Genomic DNA, 25,816 nt, shown 5'->3' with positions numbered 1-25,816 from the left:
AAAAGAAGGAAAAAATTGTGTCACAAATACACAATCTCCTTAGTCAAGCACAACTAAAGACAAAATAGTATGAATTGACTTGATTCCATATTGCATACAGTTCAGGTATGTTTTGTTGCTGTTATTATATATAAGAAAAAGAGAATATCAAAGTTCATTTTCCCCTTTTTGCCATTTGAAATGGCTGTGCACTTGACTTATGCCATCACTCAAAATTTTTACTGGCACCACTTTGAAGGATGTAAATATAGTAGCTTTTCAGGTATGAGAAGGAGCCTCATGGGAAACCATATTCCGCAGAGTTGCAGAATACTTCGGCAGCAGATTTTTTTTTTAAATGATGTTTGCTTTATATCGTGTTTAGATTCTAAACTTTTTTCTGGCCTCCACTCAACCATGGCATATACAACTTAAATGTGCCAAGAACAAGACCAATTCTTTTTCAAATATGTTATTTCCAACCAGAACTGAATCAAAGCCAATCTGGAAGCTAAATGCAGCTTCTAGACTAATGGTGATTACTGCTCTTATTATGCTAAAGGGTACTGTAAAGAAAGACCAAAGGGATAAGCCGTGACACTGGTTTCCTACAAGAATATGGAAAAGCCATCAGCAAAATAATCAGAGACTGAGAAAAAAGTTTCTCTTGGAAACTCTTGCATATGGACGTGAAGTCATAAAAAAGAACAGTGATCTTAACAAATTCTAAAAGAAATGAGTTTCTCAGAAGATACTGCTAGATTGATAATAATTAATAATATAATTATCATTATTACTATCATAATTATAAATTACCTTGCTTTAGGACTTAAAAATTTAAGCAACATACAAAATGTCCATCATGTGGTAAATTACACAACTGGCACAGGGTTTATTAATGAATAAAGATTGATAAAGTGAGAGTAGTTTAGTTATTGGGTAACACAGAGTTAATCATGGGTCAAAGCAAATGATGAAGAGACTTAACCTCATTACTTTATAAACTCTCCTTCAGGAAAAAATATGTTATTATTCGAGTTCCCATTCCTGAGCACCTACTATGTCTTGACATCACTGGTAGTTTTATAAAATGGCGGTTATTAGGCTGCTTTGGATTCTATCGACAGAGAGAAAGAAGACTTCGTATGGTATGAGTGTACAGATAAGTTTTGGGATTCAGTTGGTGTGGGCTGGAATTCAGGCAGTCTAGCTTTGTCCAAATGTCAAAACCATAATATCTGGCACCGAATGCAGAAATGTTTATACGCACTTCTGATACCTAACAGTACAGTCCTTGGAGATCAGAGTTACTTTGACTACTATTCTCTCCTTCTTATTTTAAGTAATAGACACATCTGTGCAGGGTGATTTAGACTCCTCAACCAAAGGAAGGGTATTTTCTAGGTGTACTAAATAACATATACAAATCTGAACAGTTCTGTTTTCCATGGCAAAATGCATCGTCTCGAAGCTTTATGCTGTACTTGCAAAATAGGAATTATTTAGCCCAATTTACCTATAAAGCTACTGAGGATCAGAGTCCATACCTAACTTTCTTTTTTTTTTTTTTAATTTTTTTTTTCAACGTTTATTTATTTTTGGGACAGAGAGAGACAGAGCATGAACAGGGGAGGGGCAGAGAGAGAGGGAGACACAGAATCGGAAACAGGCTCCAGGCTCTGAGCCATCAGCCCAGAGCCTGACGCGGGGCTCGAACTCCCGGACCGCGAGATCGTGACCTGGCTGAAGTCGGACGCTTAACCGACTGCGCCACCCAGGCGCCCCCATACCTAACTTTCTTAAGAGCACATTGCTAGGGTCACCTGGGTGGTTCAGTTGGTTAAGCATCCGACTCAGCTCAAGTCTTGATCTCAGGGTCATGAGTTTAAGCCCTGCACTGGGCTCTGTGCTGGGCATGAAGCTTAGTTAAAAACAAACAAACAAAAAGAGTACATTGCTAATAATGACACAACTGGAAATCCGAAGTCCATCTAATTCTAAACTCCTTGTTCTTTTCCCTAGTGTGCAATTTCTCAATAGAGAAAATCTCAGTTCATTCATTATTGTATTCAACAAATATTTCCGAGCACTTAAGTTCTAGATGTTGAGGATACAGCAGTGAAGACCAAGCCCTGCCCTCAGGGGTCTTACATTCCAGTGAAAGACAGATAATAGACAAATATATTGGTCATGTGCTATGAAGGAAAATTAAACAGGGTCAAGGCTATGAAGTGCAAAGGGAGAAGGGTGGCTGTTTTAGTTAATGACAAGAGAAGGCTTGTTCATGATATGACATTTTTTTAAAAAATTTTTTTTAACATTTATTTATTTTTGAGACAGAGAGAGACAGAGCATGAACGGGGGAGGGGCAGAGACAGAGGGAGACACAGAATCCGAAACAGGCCCTGGGCTCTGAGCTGTCAGCACAGAGCCCGACACGGGGCTCGAACTCACAGACTGTGAGATCATGACCCGAGCCGAAGTCGGACGCTCAACCGACTTAGCCACCCAGGCGCCCCATGATATGACATTTAAGCACAGACATGAATGAGTGAAGGACTGAGCCTCATGACGATTTGGCGTAAGCCATGCCAAGTAAGGAGACCAGCATACTTAGAGCCTAGGAATGGGACTGTGCTTCGTGTATTCAAGTTACAGCAAAAAGTCAATATTGCTATATACTTACTGCTCTATACTCAGTGAATGAAAGGCAGAGTGTTAGAAGATGAAGTTGGACAGAGGCAAGGCCCAGATAGCGAGGAGCCCAAGGGCAAGATGTGAAGTTTGGAGTTTATTTGAAGGGTGATGGGAAGAGAGAGGAATGCCATTAAGAGAGGCATGGCACATTGTTCTATTTCTTAAGTTGGTAAAATAACAGATTTTTAAATTTCATATGGAAACTGAGTAGATAAAACACAGAGTATATTATCTCCTCAAAAAAGCCAGGAAGGCTCTTCCTGTCAAAAAAAAAAAAATTATATTCAAGTTAGTTAACGTGAAGAAATGGGCAGAAGACATGAATACAGACTTTTCCAAAGAAGACATCCAGATGGCTAACAGACACATAAAAAGATGCTCCACATCACTCATCATCAGGGAAATACAAATCAAAACCACAATGAGATACCGCCTCTCACCTGTCAGAGTGGCTAACATTAACAACTCAGGAAACAACAGGTGCTGGCGAGGATGTGGAGAAACGGGAACCCTCTTGCACTGTTGGTGGGAATGCAAACTGGTACAGCCGCTCTGGAAAACAGTATGGAGGCTCCTCAAAAAATTAAACATAGAACTACCCTATGACCCAGCAATTGCACTACTAGGAATTAATCCAAAAGATTCAAAAATGCTGATTTGAAGGGACACAAGTGCCCCAACGTTTACAGCAGCACTATCGACAATAGCCAAAGTCTGGAAAGAGCCCAAATGTCCATCGACTGATGAACGGATAAAAAAAAAAAATTTGAGGAGAAGAATGTAAAACAAAGTTAATGATACATTGAGGCACTCCCCCCATCTTTATACTTTCCAAACACTCCTGGCGTAGGTGTTCGCATTTGAAGTTTCCCATATTAGTGCCTGTCTTGTTCCTCTTCTGTTAGGAGCTGTACATCTGAGATGATTTTTTGGTAACTCCTCCTCCCTGACTGCACATCCACCCTCTGTCAACCGTCTGTCAAGCACAGGGCTGGATACAGAGCAGGAGTTCCAAATATACTCGTTCAGCTTGATTCAATTAACAGCATGCAATACAGGCAGGGTTCTTCATTCTAGACTTAGTGAGACTTTCAATTTCAGTAATAATGTGGACTACACTGAGAGTGCCTATTTCTCTTCTTCAAAAGATACTGGGGCTTAACAAAGGACACTTTATAGTCCAATAATCTCTTTCTGATTTACACTTTAGGGAGACTGAACAAAGTGATAACCAGCACTTCTCATTTGTCCGTTTCATAACCGACCTACAAAGATCCAGCGGCTTTAATCAAACATGATAGTGTAGCAAAGACACATCCTAATTTTAATCTTTTGGGGATTCGGTATGCAAATTATCTTAAAGGAGTGGTGTTAATACACACAGAGAAGTTGTAGAAACAAGTGGCTGACAGGGCTGAGAGCTAGCTCTTCACTACCAAAGAAAAACTGCTCAGCCCGTCATCTCAAACAGACACTTTCAGAGAGTGCAACTGATCTAAGTTGGGACTTACACAAACAGAGAAAATGCATGCACGTGTACACACAACACTGAATGCTCCGTCCCTCCTCTTTTCACACAAGACTGTCAGCTTTATTTATGAATCTCAGCGAAGGACATCTACAATTCGCACCTTTACATTAACTTAGACGGAGGTGCTAAAAATCCATTTAGCTGGAATTATTAGAATTTGATGGGCTTCTTTGTGGTTTAATTAAATCCAACATGAACAATTTTCAATATACATAAAGAAAAAGTAAATCAGTAAAGAGAGGAAGAGAGAAAATATTTATTTATTTTCTTTTATTACCATGATTCCATTCTGACTCTGACACACCAGATAGGTTTAGAAATCTACATGCTTCATTCAGGGTTATCAACTACTTCAATAAGCCCCATAAACTCTACTCTATACCAAAATCCACTGAAGTATGTTAAACTATATCTTTGAAAAAATATCGTATGCATTGTTTTAAGGGCAAATTGGATCTAAAGTGCTTTCTGACATTCAATTAAGTAAATGAATTTACTTTTTGTACATTACAAAGGAACAAATAATAAGATTTCTATGAAATCCTGCAGAGACCATAACTTATTCACAGTATCACAGAACATTGGTAGCTCAAAAGAACATTGCCAATCAGGAGATTAAGATGAGGCCACCCCCCTCCCCCAAAAAAGAGATGAGGCCATCCCATAGATTTCACTGCCTCTGAGCTACCTAGTGGCTGGGATTCACACCCCAGGTATTTCCCAACTGTATTTCCTAACAAAAACATTTCATAGGAAAGGGGATTTTTAGCTACATAACCTTCAAGGCCCATTCAAATGCCACCTCCTCTATGAAGCCTCTCCTAATCCTCTCCTAATGTGGAAGAATGAATTTCACTCATCTCTAAAGGGCAGGTTATGGTACTTTATGCCTCTCTTACAACAATCATGCTTTCCATCTCATATCACTCTTTGTTTGGGGTCATACAGGGGAAATTCTATACTCCCCTCAAAAGATATTTAAGTTGCCTTTGTATCCTAGACTACAGCACAATGCCTTGAACTTGGCAAGTGCTGGCAAGTATGGGAAGAGAGAGGAATGCCATTAAGAGAGGCATGGCACATTGTGATTCATATTTCTTAAGTTGGTAAAATAACAGATTTTTAAATTTCATATGGAATGAAAGTGCTCACTTGGCCAGTGCTCACTGCATGATTGAATGGTATTAGCCATATCCAAATCTATGTGATCAAGAGAGCTGGCCATTTTATTTTTCTAAAGCCAATTTCCTGGTTCACATTGATCTCTAAATACCCTCAAATGACCTTTCTATTTCTCCTCGAGCAAAGGACATTCTGGTTCCTAAGCCTTCTAGAGACTACCAGGAGTCAGGGCTGTAAACAACCAGGCCCTTGGACTCCCCAGTGACCTTGCTCTCTTTACCTAGAGCAACTGCCTGGGTAGCGGGACAGCTGACCTCTCCAGACCCTTGAAGAGTCTGCATTACTTCATCCAGAGGGAGAGATGATAATAGTAAAAAGTATACACAATTTGGGACAAGGAATTTCATCCACTATGCTTTCAGAAAATAAGTGGGGGAGGGGGGCTAAAAGAACGTCTCAGCGGATCCCCTCATGGAACAGAAATGCACATTTAGTTTGCAAACGGGTATTAGACCTGAGCCTATAAAGCCTATTAGAGCCATATGTGATTTGCATATATGGATTGAAGTCTGAGTTTTCTAGGTGGCAAAAACCACCACCCAATTCCTGTATGACCCCAAACAAAGAGTAAGAGATACTAGTTATTAAATTTAAATTTCACTCCAGAATACCATTCCAGACTGACGGATGGCAGCCACACTTGTGAACGCAGCATAATGTAGAAACTTGTCAAATCACTAAATCGAACACCTGAAACTATCGTAACATTAACGTCAACTATACTCAAAACAAAGCAACAGAATCATCCCATAGGCTGAACGTACCTCATTATAAGAAAAACAAAAAGCTTGCACTGTAGCCATACGATGCATTATTTGTGTGGAATCTGTTTTACCATGTTGGTGTGGTTCCCACAACCCTTTCCTTGAAGCCTTGGAACCAGACGTGTTTGGGAGGATTTTTTTTGGATGTGGGAAAATGGGGCATACACCATATATTAAGTAGAACTCTCATCAGGCTAGGGCAGCACACTCTGTAATCAAACCCATTCTATCTCAAAACATTCCAACAACCACACTAAGGGGGTTAAACTAAAACTACAAACGGCCTCGTGTCAGTTCTTCTCAGGTTTTGCCACAAGATTAGGTCAGGTCAGGCTTTTGCCTCCAAGTCACCAGTTTATAGTTGTGGAGTTCAGAGTTTCAGATGTGGAGCTGCGGGCCTGAATGATGAAAAACGACTCTCATGTTGTAAGAAAAAATTGTATCATTTGGGATTGTTGCTACATATACTGATATTTACAGGGTCATGATTTCTTTTTTTTTTTTAATTTTTTTTTTAACGTTTATTTATTTTTGAGACAGAGAGAGACAGAGCATGAATGGGGGAGGGTCAGAGAAAGGGAGACACAGAATCCAAAACAGGCTCCAGGCTCTGAGCTGTCAGCACAGAGCTCGACGCGGGGCTCGAACTCACGGACCGCGAGATCGTGACCTGAGCTGAAGTCGGCCACTTAACCAACTGAGCCACCCAGGCGCCCCTACAGGGTCATGATTTCACTGGAGTTACATACATAAAAAGAACAAAGGATTTTAATGAATTATTTAGTGATTTATTGTGTAAGCTTATTTTTTTTAATTTATTTATTAATTTTGAGAGAGAGAATGAACATGGGGGAAGGGGCAGAGAGAGAGAAAGAGAGAATCCCAAGCAGGCTCCACACTGTCAGCACGGAGCCCAACGCAGGGCTCAAACCCACGAACCGTGAGATCGTGACCTGAACTGAAATCAAGAGTCCGATGCTTAACTGACTCAGCCACCCAGGTGCCCCTCTGATGTGATATTCTGCTAGTTTCAGTGGAGTTAGAAATCAATGTACACATGCACACACATACGCACACACACATGCAGACATGTATGGTTTCTAACTAATCTGCTAAGAATTACAAACAAAAATTAAGGCAGGATGTCAAAATCAAATCAAATTTTAAAAGTGAAGTAGTATGCAAAAGCTCTTTGCCTTCTTATTTCTTTAAGTCCACTGTAGTGACCAGCAGGAAAAGGAGGGGTTTTTCCAGAGCAAATATCCCCATAGAAGTGTTTCTACCTAGTAAGGAGCCTACGGTGAAAAAGAAGGCCAGCCATTCTCCTGCACCATGCGCTAGCTCACTCCCTTGCGACTTCAGCTGGGAGCACTTTTAGTGCCCCACGAGGAGCGTGTCTGGGCTCCAACTCGTCCCTCCAACTGGGGCTGAATGAGCCGAGGAAGACAGAGAACACAGGAGCGGGGTGGAGTGAGTGGTTTTAAAAGTTGTCCCAGACTTTCCTCTTTTCAAAAATGAAAGAAAGCGTGTCTTTATTAGATAGTATTGGCTAATCCTTGGAACCTAAAATCAAAAAAACAAAACAAAACCTGATGCTTCCTTTGAAAAAAGGTTTACTATTTGTAAAGGACGTTATTAAGAAAATTATTTACTAAGGGTTTTTTTTATATTACTTTTCTTTAAAAAATAAATGAATTAAGCAATGAACCTTCCATTTCAGATGAAGACTTGACTTGGGCTTTGGCTTAGTATCTACAAAAGCACAGAAATCTGGGGGTGTAATGAAATCCTTATAATGGGTATTATTGCATGTACTATGTTTTTGATAATAAAAGTGATATGTATACATATGTATACAGTTTGATGTGTCAGAGAGCAATTTTTCAGAAGTTTTCTAGTTTGTATTGTTAGTTTTAGATATACATTTCTTTTTAAGGTGTCATTTAGCAAGTGTAGAGATTTATGTTTTATGTTTAGGTAATTATTCAGAATGGTATGAATCTATAATCACAGAAATTTGATGGACATGACCATCTTGTGTAGTAAGTGTTCCGAATGCAATCTAAACAGACATTCATGCCTGCAGAGGTAAACCAGCAACTTCTGTATCAACAAATCTTTCCCTAAAGTTTTACCTGTGATCATTTGCCTCTTAGTCATGGGTTTTAACATCCAGGATCCACCTGTCATAGTATACTACCACAAAGACATAATAAGAAAAATATCTTTAAGAATTCCTGGATTTCCTCTTTATCGGTCATGGTTGTATCTCCCACTCAATGCTAACAAGAAATCATTTAACCTCTTAATTTGCAGTAATTATAAATACCCCAACATTTTCAAAGAATTCCTTTTCACTTGATAAAGAATTAACATTCCTCAATCATACACACTGTCTAGATAATAATAACTTATCTTTTGAGGGCTTTGCCTAAGACGCTATGCTAAATGTCTCATAAAGATTATTTTTTCCCATTTCGTCTTATGACATAATAAATGTACAAGGTTAAACTGCATGTTTTGATTTCATCATTTCTTCTGAATTTTGGAAAGATTAAAAACATGGAATTTGTTCTTTTAGACTTTAAATTTCGTGGTTGAGGGGCGCCTGGGTGGCGCAGTCGGTTGGGCGTCCGACTTCAGCCAGGTCACGATCTCTCCGTCCGGGAGTTCGAGCCCCGCGTCGGGCTCTGGGCTGATGGCTCGGAGCCTGGAGCCTGTTTCCGATTCTGTGTCTCCCTCTCTCTCTGCCCCTCCCCCGTTCATGCTCTGTCTCTCTCTGTCCCAAAAATAAAATAAAAAACGTTGAAAAAAAAAAATTAAAAAAAAAAAATTTTCGTGGTTGAGATGTCTGGGTGGTCAGCCAGTTGAGCATCTGACTCTTGATTTAGGCTCAGGTCATGATCTCACAGTTTATGAGATCGAGCCCCACAGCAGGCTCTGCATTGACAGCGTGGAGCCTGCTTGGGATTCTCTGTCTCCCTCTCTCTCTGCCCCTTCTTCACACGCACTTGCACACTCTCTCTCCCTCTCAAAATAAGTAAATAAACATTTTTAAATAAATAAATTTATATATAAATAAATTTAATAAATAAATTCATATAAACAAATTTATTTATTTGTTGGGCAAATCATTCCACCAAGTAATCATTCAACCAAAGATCTAAGGTCTAAAGACCATTTTAAGTCTTATTTGCAAATCCAGAACATTTGCCTCTTTAAAAAAATTTTTTTTTAATTTAACTTTTTTATTTTTTAAAATTTACATCCAAATTAGTTAATATATAGTGAAGTGATAATTTCAGTAGATTCCTTAATGCCCCTTACCCATTTAGCCCATTCCCCCTCCCACAACCCCTCCAGCAGCCCTCAGTTTGTTCTCCATATTTATGAGTCTCTTTTGTTTTGTCCCCCTCCCTGTTTTTATATTATTTTTGTTTCTCTTCCCTTATGTTCATCTGTTTTGTCTCTTTAAGTCCTCATATGAGTGAAGTCATATTTGTCTTTCTCTAATTTCACTTAGCATAATACCCTCCAGTTCCATCCACATAGTTGCAAATGGCAAGATTTCATTCTTTTTGATTGCCGAATAATACTCCATTGTACATATATGCTGCATCTTCTTTATCCATTCAAACATTGATGGACATTTGGGCTCTTTCCATACTTTGGCTATTGTTGATAGTGCTGCTATAAACATGGAGGTGCATGTGTCCCTTCAAAACAGCACACCTGTATCCCTTGGATAAATGCCAAGTAGTGCAATTGCTGGGTCATAGGGTAGTTCTTTTTTAATTTTTTGAGGAACCTCCACAATGTTTTCCAGAGTGGCTGCACCGGCTTGCATTCCCACCAACAATGCAAAAGAGATCCTCTTTCTCTGCATCCTCACCAACATCTGTTGTTGCCTGAGTTGTTAATGTTAGCCATTCTGACAGGTGTCAAGTGGTATCTCATTGTGGTTTTGATTTGTATTTCCCTGATGATGAGTGATGTGGAGCATTTTTTCATGTGTCGGTTGGCCTTCTGGATGTCTTCCTTGGAGAAGTGTCTATTCATGTCTTTTGCCCATTTCTTCACTGGATTATTTGTTTTTTGGGTGTTGAGTTTGATAAGTTCTTTGTAGATTTTGGATACTAACCCTTTATCTGATATGTCATTTGCAAATATCTTCTCCCATTCCGTCGGTTGCCTTTTAGTTTTGCTGATTGTTTCTTTTGCTGTGCAGAAGCTTTTTATTTTGATGAGGTCCCAGTAGTTCATTTTTGCTTTTGTTTCCCTTGCCTCCGGAGACGTGTTGAGTAAGAAATTGCTGCGACCAAGATCAAAGAGGTTTTTTCCTACTTTCTCCTTGAGGATTTTGATGGCTTCCTGTCTTACATTGAGGTCTTCCATCCATTTTGTGTATGGTGTAAGAAAGTGGTTCAGGTTCATTCTTCTGCATGTCGCTGTCCAGTTTTCCCAGCACCACTTGCTGTAGACTGTCTTTATTCCATTGGATATTCTTTCCTGCTTTGTCAAAGATTAGTTGGCCATATGTTTGTGGGTCCATTTCTGGGTTCTCTATTCCATTGATCTGAGTGTCTGTTCTTGTGCCAATACCATACTGTCTTGATGATTACAATTTTGTAGTATAGCTTGAAGTCTGGGAGTGTGATGCCTCCTGCTTTGGTTTACTTTTTCAAGGTTGGTTTGGCTATTCGGGGTCTTTTCTTGTTCCATACAAATTTTAGGATTATTTGTTCTAGCTCTGTGAAGAATGCTGGTGTTACTTTGATAGGGATCGCGTTGAATATGTAGATTGCTTTGGGTTGGATCGACATTTTAACAATATTTGTTCTTCCTATCCAGGAGCATGGAAATTTTTTTGTGTCTTCTTCAATTTCTTTCATAAGCTTTCCATAGTTTTCAGCATATAGATTTTTCACCTCATTGGTTAGGTTTATTCCTAGGTATTTTGGGGTTTTTGTTCTTTAAAATTTTTTTTTAATGTTTATTTATTTTTGAGAGAGAGAGAGACACAGAATCTAAAGCAGGCCGCAGGCTCTGAGCTGTCAGCACAGAGCCCGACGCAGGGCTTGAACTCAGAAACGGTGAAATCATGACCTGAGCCAAAGTCAGACACTTAACGGACTGAGCCACCCAGGCACCCCTAGAATGTGTGCCTCTTTTAAATATGTCACAGATACCACCTAGGCTTCAGTGTTGGTTTGCAGAGCCCCCACTACATGAACAGAATTCCTGAACTTTCTTCACTTCAGAGCCCTATTTCCTATGTCCTCCTTTCAATCCTAATGAAGTTACACCAAGTCAGGCTCATGTTGGTTAATATGCATTATACAATACACTCGTAACAAAACACAGCACTGTAACCTGGAAGTGATATCATATCCTCTCCAGAGAAAAGGGAAAAGCGTGAGCTATGTAGCCTTCACTTAGAAGAGGAGTTAAAATATTAGTACTTCGTGTTTTCTTCATTGAGTTACTTCTTAAATTAATCTGCCTCCCAAAAGTTATACCTCTTTTTAGTTAGCATGGTGAGACTTCTGGCCACTGCAGGGCGGGGGGGGGGGGGGGGGGGGGGGGGGGGGAGTACTACTGCTTGTTACCAGAAGGTTCTGAAACCAAACAAAAAGCATTTAAAGCTATAAAATTACTCACCCTACATTTCATTGGTTACTTAATTACAGCATGTATGCAACTTCAAATAAAATATTTTTTAAACTGTGATTCTAACAACTCCAAGTTTAAGTGGGGAGGGGAAGAGTTACCATAATTTGAAAAGATTTAGGGTCACTTTCAGTTCCCTTTTTCATTTCAACTCCCTCCCCTTCTCTTTACACACACACACACACACACACACATCAAAGTAGTAACAGTCTGTTTAATAAAACTGAAGGTATCTGTGGAATTATTACCAGAAATTACTTTTGTACCTAGTTTGAGACTGAATGATTCACTGCATTTCCCTTAATCCTTAAGTTGCATATTCATTGCTGTATTTTCCTCTAAGTGCCGTCACTTAAATTGTCATGTAAAATAGGGCAAATCAGGGTCAGTTTATATAAGCGGCATCAATCTGAAGAACTTCTATCAGTCTTTATTTCGAGGCATTATGCAAAGAAAACTGACATTAAGAGAGCCTTAACTGACAGCAAATGAAATCAATCAGCAAATCACTAAGCCATAATAAACTCACTCAATTTGTAGATAACCCTTCCCTTTCCAGGTCTTCCCCTAGTCCATCAAACACTGTTTTTTGTCCAAGCAGCTAAAATGATAGCAATTCTGTGGCAGCATTTGAAAGTTCAAGTGCTCACAGACTTCGGTCTCTCAATAATAAGTATTAAGAGGTATTATCTAGTAAGGTTATACTCATACTTAAATAGGCTTCAAAAATGAGGGGAAAAAAAGCTAGAGAAAGGGTCAAGTTTGGGATTCAGCTTTTGCCTCTTAACATTAATGACAAAGAAATTATGTTTATATCACTTAGCAGCTTTTCTACTTGGAGCTACTTGGAGCTGACTGTTGTAACCAAAAAAATAAAATGCTCTGTACTTTCATGTTTTGTGTTTTTGTTTTTAACTAAATGTGTCTGAAACATTTCACACACAGGCAAATATCACCACCATTTCAGAGATGGAATCTGAAGTCCCCCTAAAAAATATAAATGGTGTAAATAAAGGCAACAGAGTTCAAAGAAAATATGAAAACAGTAGTAATTCTTTTTTTTTTTTTAATGTTTATTTATTTTTGAGAGACAGAGAGCAAGTAGGGGAGGGGCAGCGAGAGAGGGAGACACAGAATCTGAAGCAGGTTCCAGGCTCTGAGCTGTCAGCACAGAGCCCGACAGCACAGAGCCCGACACGGGGTCTCGAAGAACTCAGTAACACTCACTAACCGGGAGATCGTGACCTGAGGCAAAGTTGACCGACTGAGCCACGCAGGCGCCCCTAGTAATTCTTTAGTTACTTTGTATAATATTCTTCAAATGGAAGTACAAAGTGTTAACCGGGGCTTTATTCTGAACTGTGAGGAAACACCAAGATTGTGAACATTCTGTTCTGCTACTCAAGTGCCAATTGTACCAAAGAAGTCATCAATCGAAAACTCCAAGAGCTGAAACACTAAAACTTTCCTTGAGGGACGGAAGTCACTTGTCCTGCCCCCAGGCCTGTTTGCAGCTCACTCCAATACAGTTTATATTAATACAGCATTTTACAGCAAAAAAGCACCCTCGCACGCACACTAGGCCGTCTGATTTCCCCAGTCCTGCGAGTGAAAGCTGGACGGGCTTCACGTCCTCACCTGCAGAGGATATGGGGGGCTCCAGGCTACAGTGCAAACAGGACTTGAATCCAAGCATTCTAGCTCTCCCCATAGGCTTTCTCCAATACGATCGTGTTCGCCTCTTTCCCAAGCAAACAGAATTATCTTATCTCCTCCAAATACTGTGCTGTTAGTAAAGTCATTCCTATTCTGATCAACATGATGTTTCCAGCACACTCAACGACACACGGAAAATTGTGGATTCACGATTGCCAACTTCCCTATGATCTGACTTACTTGCCTGTTTGTAGAAGGACACAAATCTCAACCTGAAATTGAAAACGAAGCAAGCTCACACCTGATCCAGGAATGTTTATATGCCAAATATTCAAAGGAAAACACTTTTAAAGATACCTATTACTGCTGTTTAATTTTTAAACTTTCTCCATATATGTCATATGACCTTCATAATTGCCCCAAGATGCAGTAGGGCACATATTGTCACTTCTGTGTTACGGTGGTAGGGTCCCCTCCCTAAGGAAAGAAAAAAAAAAAAACAAAAACTCTGGGTGCCTGGGTGGCTCAGTCAGTTAAGCGTCCAACTTTGGCTCAGGTCATGATCTCGCGGTTTGTGAGTTCGAGCCCCATGTCGGGCTCTGTGCTGACAGCTCAGAGCCTGGAGCCTGTTTCAGATTCTGTGTCTCCCTCTCTCTCTCTGCCCCTCCCCTGCTCATGCTCTGTCTCTCTCTGTCTCAAAAAAAAATAGGACATTTAAAAAAAAATTTTTTTAAAGAAAAAAATAACTCAAGGTAACTTGGCTATGTGCAGACATGACAACATCCCTTATGACCTTGTAACACGAGACCACTTAATGAGACTGCATGTTTGTGTGTCTTACCATATATGAGAGACAAAGAAGTAGAAAATATACAAAAAACTATGCCACATGGCATTCGGGGCTCAGTTCTTTGGGTACAAACCCAACGGAGTCGTGCCGGCAGGAATAAAGTTGCTTCCTAGAAAGAAAAGCCTCGTTGTCACGATTCCATGTGCGAGAATCCTGCTACATTACAGGTGACAAGCTGATGCACCAGAAGAGCTAAGGGCCAATCGCTCACCGAAAATCGTGATCCTCGCCTAGAACTCCAATAGCTCCGTCAGCCTGTTCATCCTTCACAAGAAGGGATGGTGTATTGCCTTGCAAAAAACACAGTTGGACAAAACAATGACAAGTCCTGCTACCTGTATGATTTGTGTCTACAGGGGGAAGGACTTCATCTGTTCTACAGCCAGTCCTGTTACTTTCTAGTAAAGTTGCATAACCTCTTCAAACCCCTGGGATCCTGACTCTGCTATGATTTTATCTTCTTCCTAATTATTCTTCCTTAAAATAAACAAAGGAAGAAGTGATTAAAAACAAAACTGGATGGGGCACCTGGGTGACTCAGTTGGTCAAGTGTCTACTCTTGGTTTTGGCTCAGGTCATGATCTCTTGCTTTCGTGAGATGGATCACGGCATTGGGCTCTGTGCTGACATTGCGGAACCTGCTTGGGATTCTCTCTCTCTCTTTCTCTCCCTCTCTCTGCCTCTCCCCGCTCATGCTGTCTCTGTCTCTCTCAAAAATAAATGAATAAACTTTAAAAAAAAAAACTGGAAAAAGGACTTCATGAATCATGCCTAGTTTTTTAAAGAATTCCTCTCAGATTTTACTTAGTGTCAGTTCAGATCACTGATACCAGGTCACTCCCAGAGAGACTAATTCTAGAATATTTTCAGCTGAGTTAAGGAGTAAGGAGTTATGAGATTCCTCAATATGAGGTTTTGTGCAGCAGAAGCTTAATACAGATGCATTTCCTTCTCTTCATATGTCATCCTGTCCATTTCTTTCTTTTTTTAAAAACTTTTTTAATGTTTATCTTTGAGAGAGAGAGAGAGAGAGAGAGAGAGAGAGAGCAAGCAGGCGAGGGGCAGAGAGAGAGAGAACAGAATCTAAAGCAGACTCCAGGCTCTGGGCTGTCAGCACAGAGCCCAACGCAGGGTTCGAACTCACGGACCTGAGCCAAAGTCAGACACTTAACCCGCTGAGCCACCCAGGCACCCCTCATCCTATCCTTTTCAAAAGGCAATGATGAAAGTCCCAGCAACAATCAAACACACTCTTGGTGTTTCAGATTACCACCAATCTGAAATAAAACCCATGATGCAAGATGTAAAATATCTCATCTGCTAGATATTTTAAAAGAACTTCTTATAACTCCCTACTTGAACAGTTGTTAGAAATTTTAGCCATCAGTACCCAAGCTATGTTTTAACAATAAATGTAAAAAAAAAAAAAACCTCTCTTTTTACAATAAGTCTTTAAAAATAAGGTATAAGGACTGAGAAAAGAATGGTAGCATATATCACCAGGTAAAATACCTGAACCAAAAAAAAAGCATAATTTGACATTGTTACTCTACCATTCTGCTCTAGAATTCTGATTGATGTATTTCCTTCCCCCACTCCACCACCATCATCACCACCCCAAAAATAAAGTGCAAAGCAAACAGGCACCAGAAGGGAAGGAATGAGGAAGGGAAAGAGGGAGGGTGAGAAGGCAAACAACAATATCAAAGTGCACAATAATGATGGACACGCTAGGTTTTCTGGGCCATCAAGAACGAAACTCTTAGCAGATAACAGATCGAAGACCATGAGGTCTAACTCATAATGACCACAGCCAAGGTTTAAGCGCTCACACTTAATTATTTAATTGTTATCCCAATTTGCAATACAGTCTTAAAGTCAGTCCTCTGCACACATCAACAGCTGAACATTCTGTTTTGTTTCATTCAGCCTTGCTTACGGCTCAGTTACCGGGAGATTTTGAAGAAAGTATCAAATCTTCAGAGAAGGATTCTCAACTTTTAAGTAGCAAATAACAAAAATGCTTTTCCGACAACTCACCTCAGACAGTTTTCCGACAACTACCTCAGAAAATGCCATTTACTCTTGTGGGTGTGTCAACAGCAAGAGCAAACACGCTGATTCTTGCGATGATCTTCAGGTTAGGCCTCAAACCTAGGACATCTAGAGTCCTCACTGGCACAATTTATACTCTGTGAGCTACAGACTACAGCTGTCAAGCAGGTGGGTAAGGCAAAGATGGCATTCTTCATCAAAACGTGTTTATTCTCACATGGACCCTATGATTTTTCCAGCTAATTGTTTTTGCCTGACAAACAGCTCTTCCCTTCTCTGGACAGTACCTTCCAACCTTTGAAGAGGGTAGCATTTCAACATTCCATTCGATCCCACCACCTGAGTCTAAAATCATTTTATGTTCTTTCATTTAAAAGATACTTTCATTTTAGAAGTTAAAGAGAATTGCACAAACTCTCCTGGATAACAACTTTAGATAAGCTTAAAATCTTTTTGACGCCTTATTACATTACCAAAAAGGTCAGATTTCCAATAATCTCAAACACTCAGAGCACAGCTATGCACCCAGAAATAAATGAAAAAGAGTATCTGTGAGACAAACAGCAGTCACCAAATATTCTCTATACCTCACTATGGAGACTCTTAGACTAAACGCTGGCAACTCTGGAAATCAAGAACCCAGTGACAACGGGCATCTGAAATCAGGGAAGATCTAAATTATATAAAGGAGGCAACACTTCCCTTTAGTAATGGAAAATAAAGAACCAAACTTTTAAGAAGGAAACTAAAAGCCTAACAGAGGTCATTTAGGAGTAAACTGGAAGTCTTTTTCAGGGACACTTGAGGAATGTATATCAAAGCCTTCGAATGTGCGTAACCCTAATTAGAGGCAGCAACCCCACGCATTCATCCTAAAGAATTATGCAACAGCGAACAAAACCAAGTTCCTGGCCTCATGCAGCTTTCGTGTTAGTGGACAGCTAATAGACGCTGAGCGTTTACAATGCACCTGTCACTATTCTGAGCACTTGATATGCTAACCCATTTCATCATCACACCAACATTAGGAGTTAGAAATTTTTGTTATCTTCACTTCACAGATGAAAGGCCAAAATACACAGTAAGTAAGTAAAAAGTAAGTAACTTTTCCAGTTAGCCTCTTTTGCAGTTCTATCCTCTCCGCTATTTCCTCACAAATGAAACTGTATTCTACACACAGACCCTTCCTTTATTCTTTTTCCCTCTTGACCATCTTAAGACGCACACACACACACACACATACACACACACGCACACGCACACGCACACGCACAGCAAGCCAAGCCATGGTTTACAAAAGGCAGAAATAAAAAGCATGAATGGATCCTATTCACTGGATACGTAACCTCTAGCAATTTATTGCATCTCAATAAACTTTAGCTCCTTCCTTTATAAAAGAGAGAAAATCACAGCACCTATTCATACCGTTGTTGCAGGGATTAAATGAGATAGCAAATGTAAAGTGGCTAGCACAGTGACTGGTACAGAATAAGTACTCAACAAATGTCAACTATTTATATGGTTCCTTGTTGCTTATTATTGAATGAGGGTGGAGACACAAACATTTATTACATGCCTGCTAATATTTGCCAGATAATAAATGCATTACAGGGGCACCGGGGGGCTGGGGGGGTCAGTCAGTTAAGTGTCCAACTTCGGCTCAGGTCACGATCTCAGGGTTCGTGAACTCGAGCCCTGCATTGAGCTCTCTATTCTCAGCACAGAGCCCACTTTGAATCCTCTGCCCCCTCCACTACTCGCTCTCTCTCTCTCTCTCTCTCTCTCTCAAAACTAAATAAACATAAAAATATTTTTAATGCATTACATAGCTTAATTATTGAGAAAAAATTCAAAGTATAAGATAATGAGTGATAGGTATTATCTTTATAAAATATGGATAGCATATTTTTTATGACAAAGTCCTGTGCATTCACATTATACTGGACTTTTCAGCTACAGCTAACTTGTCTAATCTAGGTGTTTCAATTTTTTTCTGGTTGACTGATAACACTATCGTTTGGGAGATAAAAGCACAGGTAACAATAGTATGGACTTGCCATAAGAGCTCAGGCAAAGGGTTTCGTTGGAGACATGGTCTCACAGGAACATCAAGTAACATGGAAAAGTAAATAGGGAGCTGATGCTGATATTAATCAAAGTTATTTAAAGCTTTTGAAGAAACAAGGAAGAGTATATGAAGCCAATGGAAAGATAGAGAGAAAAAGATCCTAAATAACCATTCCTCCATGTAAAACACACACACCCTTAAAAGTAATGAAAACAGGGGCGCCTGGGTGGCTCAGTCGGTTGGGCATCTGACTTCGGCTCAGGTCATGATCTCGCGGTCTGTGAGTTCGAGCCCCGCGTCGGGCTCTGTGCTGACAGCTCCGAGCCTGCAGCCTGCTTTGGATTCTGTGTCTCCCTCTCTCTGCTCCTCCCCCACTCACGCTCGCTCTCTCTTCCTCTCTCTCTCAAAAATAAATAAAGCTTAAAAAAAAATTTTTTAGGGGCGCCTGGGTGGCGCAGTCGGTTAAGCGTCCGACTTCAGCCAGGTCACGATCTCGCGGTCCGTGAGTTCAAGCCCCGCATCAGGCTCTGGGCTGATGGCTCGGAGCCTGGATCCTGTTTCCGATTCTGTGTCTCCCTCTCTCTCTGCCCCTCCCCCGTTCATGCTCTGTCTCTCTCTGTCCCAAAAATAAATAAACGTTGAAAAAAAAAATTTTTTTTTTAATTTTTTTAATACAAAAATAAAAAATAAAGAAAAATAAAAAATAAAAAAAATAAAAGTAATGAAAACAAGCCACTGGTGCCAGCTTCCTCTTTACGAGGGTCCCATAGTGGCTGCAGTCATAACAGCTACCATACACTGCCTGCTCTCTTGGCTAGGCACCGTGTTCTCTACTTGACATGCATTGCCTCACTTAATGCTACTACAAGCCTGAGAAATTGGCAGGACTACACCTTTTTTTTTCTTTTGCGGACAATAAAATTGAAGCTAAATGCTAGCAGAGCTCAGAGACTACATTTTTCTGAACTGAATTTTCTCCCGGGGGAGAGCATAAGTCACCTGCTCTCCTGGGTCCGGCGGGGAAAGGGTAAGCCTCTTCACCATTCCCTCATGCTCACTGTTCCTCCTTCCATTTTGGAGCCTCCCATTTTGGAAGAGACAGACGGGGGACAGCTCCTACTGCTCCAGTGATGGCTGTACAGGTTGGCCGAATGGTTGGACACTACCACATCCTGCACAGTGATCCTCTCCTCGGCACGATCAAAGGACACGTGCTCTCTGAACAGTCTGCCCCATCAGCACCGAGTACGAAGCCAAACGGACACTGAATCCCTAAATATGTGTGTACCACACTTAGCATAAATATACATATTTACATACTGCAAAAAGGTGAAAAGTAGTGTTCCATAATATTAGCCTGTCAAGTGGAAGCAAAATTTCTTTCTCTGTGAATTTGTCCACAATACAGCATAAACTATGACCTACATCTTACATAGATGCATAATGAATATTTTGTAAACGGAAGGAAAATCCCACTATATACATCTCAGAGGCTGCGCGCTTACCATTTAACACAGGTGTCTAGACTTTCTTCCAGTATCAGATTTTACCAGTTCAGGCTTTGCAGTCAAACAACACCTACACTTGAATTCAGGCTCCGGGCCCTGCCCCTTACTTGCTGTTGATGTGGAGCGTTACCTGTTGTAGTTGTTTTTCAATTGTAAAATGCAAATGATGCCATTATTTGACATATAACGCCACATGTGACAGGTCCATTGTGAGAATTAGACAGCATGAAGTATTTAACGAACTAAGCATGATACCTCGTCCATAGTAAGTGGTCACTGACACGGTAGCTATTAATATGAAAATTTAGGTCATCAATTACTACAGAGCCTTTCTTCTCAAAGTACCTTCTCAAAGCCTACCACAATTCTGTGTGTGTCTGTCTGTCTGTCTCCCTGCCTGTGTCTGTGTGTCTGTGGAAAAAAACTATTATGGCCCAAGTCACGTGTTCTTGTCTGCATGGAGTAATGAACTTCGATTCATGACTAACCTGCCGTGTACATCCCAGCACGTCACTGCAAAACGAGCCCAAGTGTTTAGGCATTGGCCTTGTGCGTAAGTATTTCTAGTAGAACTTGGAAGAGACGGCAGTTTGAAATATGGGTCTCTACATTTCCTTCTGGCTCTTCCCTGATGTCAGAACCATAGAGAGTTCGTGCTTTTCCCCCCAAAACTGGCATTCTGAGGATCAGTCTCTTTCCAAATCACTAAAATCTACAGTTTGGGGGAAGTCTTTATTTGTGAATTATGACAAGTCCTGAGCCCTCTGAGATTCTGAATCAAGATAGCCAAGTACAGGATTATTTTATGGCCACTAGAAAAATCTCAAATCATATTGTATTTGTGGTTGCAATGAATTCATAAATAATGGTAATCAAATTTAAAATGTACATCTTAATCTTGTACTAAATAATGGTATGGTATTCCAGCCTATAACTGAAAATAAAAACATTTTATGCTTAGTTTTAAATCACGTATATATTTTAAATATATTGGTGGACAACCTAATGAAAGAAATGAGCATTCTTTCTTTGTAAAGCATTAATTTGGGCACTAATAACAAATTAAATTAGGGTATGGAGCATGGAGAAAAAAATTACCAGAGCCCCACTTGGACTGATATTAATTTTGTACAAAATTAAAATTCCACAGAGTCATACACTAAAGAAAGATGAAGTTTATTTTAAACCTCAAAATGCGAAACAGAAACTGAGTTTTAAGAGCTATTTCTCTCTTCAATACACTGAAAATTCTAGAATGCTACTGAACAAGAACAGCCTCTTTTGAAATATCAGGCTTCCTACAGTTTACACAATGTTGATAGGTTTTTCTAATAAAGGCACTGGGCATTAAAAGGCAAATAAAGCACGTACCGAATTTTGTTCCGTCCAACTAAAAACCTGTCCTAACCCTCAGGAAAAAAAAAATGCCCACAATAACACAATAGTAACCTTGATTAGAAAGATACCTGCAGCATCTGAAAAGGAGTATGCTCTGGAAAAAAATTTCTTTATTAAGTTGATTTTACAATTATTTGAGGTTTCAGGATTTGGTACTTTGAGTTTTATAAATGAAATAACCCAATCTGCACATATTATTATGTCGTTCATTAAAACTAAAAATCAAGGGGAAATGCTCCTCAGTGCAAAAAGTCCAGTAAGGTTCTACATTTGCTTAAATTAAATTGCTACCTAAGAAATACTGGCTATACTTTGGAATTAACACTGAAAATTTTCAAATATCTCTCCTGATAATTTTCTCTACAGTGATTTATTTAAAACAATAAGAGCTACAAATTGAGACTAGCTTAAAGAGATAACAGCCTAGTGTCTTATTGTCCTCTGCTGACAGGAAAGCGTGTTCTTTACATACTGTACTTAGCTATAAAACACACATTTTTCTTTGGTAAGGAAAAAAAAATACTTTTCTGGCTTACTTAACAGGCTATTTCGAGGCTTTAAAGAAAAAAAACACACAATTATTTGTGAAATAGGGTTACACGGTAGAAGAAAAATTAAGAAGAATTATTTGCATCTCCTTTAAGTTATTCACAATACTTTGAGGCTTTCCTTCTCTCCAGTTAGTGCAATTTATTTTTCTATGCGTCTCAGTAGCAAACAATGTTATTTAGACTCTAACCTGGCACGCTACAACCTCTGGCCCGCCCTTGAGCCCCTCCATTGCAAAGGTCTCCAGGTGCAGTTTGGGTAGCTGCAGGGTGAAGTCATTCCTACTTGCCGCAGTCCGTGACAGCGAGATCTGATCTCTGACCTAAAGGGAAAAAAACAGCATCAATGGTAATTCCCCTTCAGACACATTAACTGGGATGAACTGGGTCCCCTTGAGCCCACTGAGTGGACTTGCATTGATCGCTGGACCTGAAATCCATGAATAAATTTAGGACTAATTGATTTTTCGTTGCAAATAAATCTCTAATTCAGAGTGCTGGGGGAGAATGTTAAGAAGAAAAAGCATCCTCCTGCTTGAAATGAGGGAGGGAAGACGAGTCACTGGAGCTCTTCTGATCAAGAGGTTTTGAATTATTTTTTCACCGTTCCACCCTCAAAAGAAAAAAGAAAGGAGGAAAAAAACATCCACAAAATCGAAAACAAACAGCAATCTCCTAATTATTATCATTTTTTTAAATAACATGTTTAATTTAACTGGCATTAACTGATACATATTAGACAAGACAGTTATTTGGTACTGGTCTTTGAAAAGAAAACTTCAATAATATGTACCCTGGAATAAAAACAAATATACTCAACACACAAGGAGACTTAAAAATATGCCAGTCAGAGGTTTATTTGCCCATTTTCTTCTTACTAAACTTGAGTCTTAGCGACTAAATACATATAAACCAACTCAGTCACGCAACTTCTAAATAAGATAATGAATGAAATCAGTGGTATTTGTACTATATTTTAAGTATTCGGAAAGGCAACAATACAAACATCACAGATACAGGAGAAACACCAATTCTCTAGCCAATATAGGTATCACATGCAGTTGATATTACACTGCCACCTTCTGGACAAATGAGAAACTACTCCCTATATGCTGTATACAGATAAAAGAAAATGCTCAAAAACCGGTCTGTTTTCATTTTTAATTTCCAAAGTTATTAAAAGCCTTAAAAATTCCAGTTTAGTTTTCCATAATATCAGTGAGCTCTCATTTTTAATTATATAGTTTCATGATAGTAGGTTTCATACACAGGCCTATTTTCTAACTTTCCCTATGCATGACTTGGTTTTAAAAACGTATCTCTTTGCTACCACATATTTGATAAATATTACACAACTAGCTTAAAGCCACAGGATCAAAAGTGTTTTTTATGAAGTAGTAAAGGTCAAGAATGGGAGAACTATAAAAATAGCACTAATTTCTCAAATAAATATATTTATATCTCTACTTTTACCTGAGCGGCTTCAAATGTAACTTGGCGACAATATATGATAGAAAACTCTCCTTCGCTTTTCCATTCTACTTGGGAAGCTTGTAAAACCTGTTTGAGTTATTTCTTGTTTTATGAATGAACCATCATACTGCGTAGGGTCTCCTTACACCAGTAAACACACACAAACATATGATGACATCTTTAACCGTTCATGCTAATCTATGGTTATAAAACTCTTTATATTCCCAAGTTGAGCAGAAGACCTTCTGTCAATAAGTGAATGTCAAAGTGTATGCTAGAAAACATACACCGTAAGGTAATTTTTATAATGGTGTGAGTACTGTATGCACAGCGGAGTCCCAATTCGGAATGTGTATTTATCTGTAACAAACATTCTCCAGAGTCTTCAGTCAGGATGAGAATGCTTTTAACTCATTTTACATTAAAAAAATCATATTTTACAAGTATATTTTCTTTAATTTTTATAGTTTATACTTATGGATACCTTCTCCCGCTTTTTCTTTTGTGGTCACCAATGCGCACTCAGATAAAAGAAAACATTAATGTGGATTAAGGTGCTGAGAATTTATCAACATCAAACCACTGGTGTTTTGCCTTCTACCCTTCTGAACCATAGTCAATAGATCTAAATATTTTACTGCACCCTGGCCAATTCATTGTTTGATGTTTAAAAACTCACCCAGAATCAAAGAAAATTTATTAAATTTGAGCCCCCAAATGAGATACTATTAGCTTTGAAAGTCAAGTTTAACTGCGATATTGATGATTCTCTTTTTTCTGTGACAAAATTCACTAGGGAAATCCTGGAAGTCAAAGTACAAAAGCAGATTGCTAATACGGGCAAAGGGGGGAGGGGGGACCGTAAGCAATGTAGGTATAATCCACAACACGGTTCGAGCGCTGGGGGTCCTTTCACCCGATTCTTATCAGGCACCAGACATCAGCTGTGAAGCCTGACGTCCACAGGAACAGGGAGCCACGTTTCGCAGTCTCTGAATAAAGTTGCTGAACAATATTAAGCCGGGGCATTTGGCATTTAAAACTGTGACTTCTTATCAAATTAACATCTTCACGACAACATTATTTAATTTCCAAGATTAAATTCATTCTTTACATTAGATAGGTTAAAAAAAAAACAACTCAAAATGCAGTCCTTTTGATGGCATCATAACTACGACAGTATTTGAATATGCATGTGTTAATACATTCATTCAGTGATACATTATGTGCTGAACGTTGACAGTGCCATCAAGAGACAGTGACTTGTGATACATCATAAATATAATATCGCAAATATTTCTGCTAAATTTTGAGTTGTTTCCACTTTTAAATTATGCCAGAACTTTGAGAGAAGGCATCCAACACGTTCTCCGAGTATTTCTAGAAAAAGTTTTTTCTCACTCTTGAAAAAGGATTGGCTAGGAATTCCTTTATTTGAAGGGGTATGGGGAATGAAAGCATCATGTTGAGAGAAGGCAAAACAGTGACGCCGGGCAAATAAAATTACAGCCGCGCACAGCAAAGAAGCGGGAAGGGAAGGTGACCAGGAACAGGAAAACCCCAAGGGGGAAAGGAGAGACTGTTCAGAAGGAGGCAGAAGGCACGTGTGAATTTCAGCGTGTGAGCAAGGGACACTGGGAAAGAGATTCAACCCACAACAGTAAGGAATAGGAGCTTCCTGTATGGCAGTAAATTGGTTCGTGAAAAACATAGAACAGGCAGCCTGAGAACAAAGTAAACAAAATCAGAAAAGAGATAAGGGGGATTTCTTTGGGAAACGCTGCCCAGTGGATATGAAAGGATTCCTTTCAAATATGAGAATCTAAAATAAATTTCTTTACTGTCAACAGAATTTTGAAGTAACAACATGAGAATAGTAAAATCACTTTTTTCCCTAAAAGGAGAAGTAAGTTCACCTTCTAAAATACAGATTTTAGTATGGACTAAGATGAAAACAATCATTGTCGCCTGTCTGTAGATTAAATTCTAATTTCAAATTTCAAATTAATTTTAAATTATAATTTCAAAAGTCTGTCTTTAATTCTGTTTATGGCACATCATTATTCATCCTTTAATTAAGATTCTATATCCTTTTCCCGTGATTTATTTATAGCTGTGAGTGATAAAATATATATAATAATGTTTTTCTACTTCAAAATGGGTAACAGTTCATATTTAACATATAATGAATTTTTTCATAGAATTTCACAATATAAATCTCATTTGTCAAATTGTATACATTTTTATTACATTCTATACAACTGTTCAACTTCACAGTATTTTGACAAAGAATAAAGAAAACATACCTACATTACTACATTCTGAGATTCTGGTTTTTAGAAAAGTGGTTTGCTTTCTCCCTTTCTTATTACATACTTTCAGAAAGCATGTATTTCGGGCCACCTGGGTGGCTCAGTCGGTTGAGTGTCCGACTTTG

General features: G+C 39.2%; 1 protein-coding gene across 1 annotated transcript in view; it reads right to left on the bottom strand.

Annotated features, from left to right (window-relative positions):
• Window positions 1-25,816, bottom strand: part of CCDC171 (coiled-coil domain containing 171) — a 315,466-nt gene that overhangs the window by 57,877 nt on the left and 231,773 nt on the right. The window contains 1 exon segment of the mRNA XM_043566993.1: window positions 22,098-22,229. Within this exon segment, the coding sequence (XP_043422928.1) occupies window positions 22,098-22,229 (132 nt within the window).

The sequence above is a fragment of the Prionailurus bengalensis genome, chromosome D4 (genome assembly GCF_016509475.1).
Source record: "Prionailurus bengalensis isolate Pbe53 chromosome D4, Fcat_Pben_1.1_paternal_pri, whole genome shotgun sequence".
Taxonomy (NCBI): domain Eukaryota; kingdom Metazoa; phylum Chordata; class Mammalia; order Carnivora; family Felidae; genus Prionailurus; species Prionailurus bengalensis.
The sequence above is the reverse complement of the archived record's forward strand: the minus strand, read 5'-3'. Positions and strand labels throughout refer to the sequence as shown.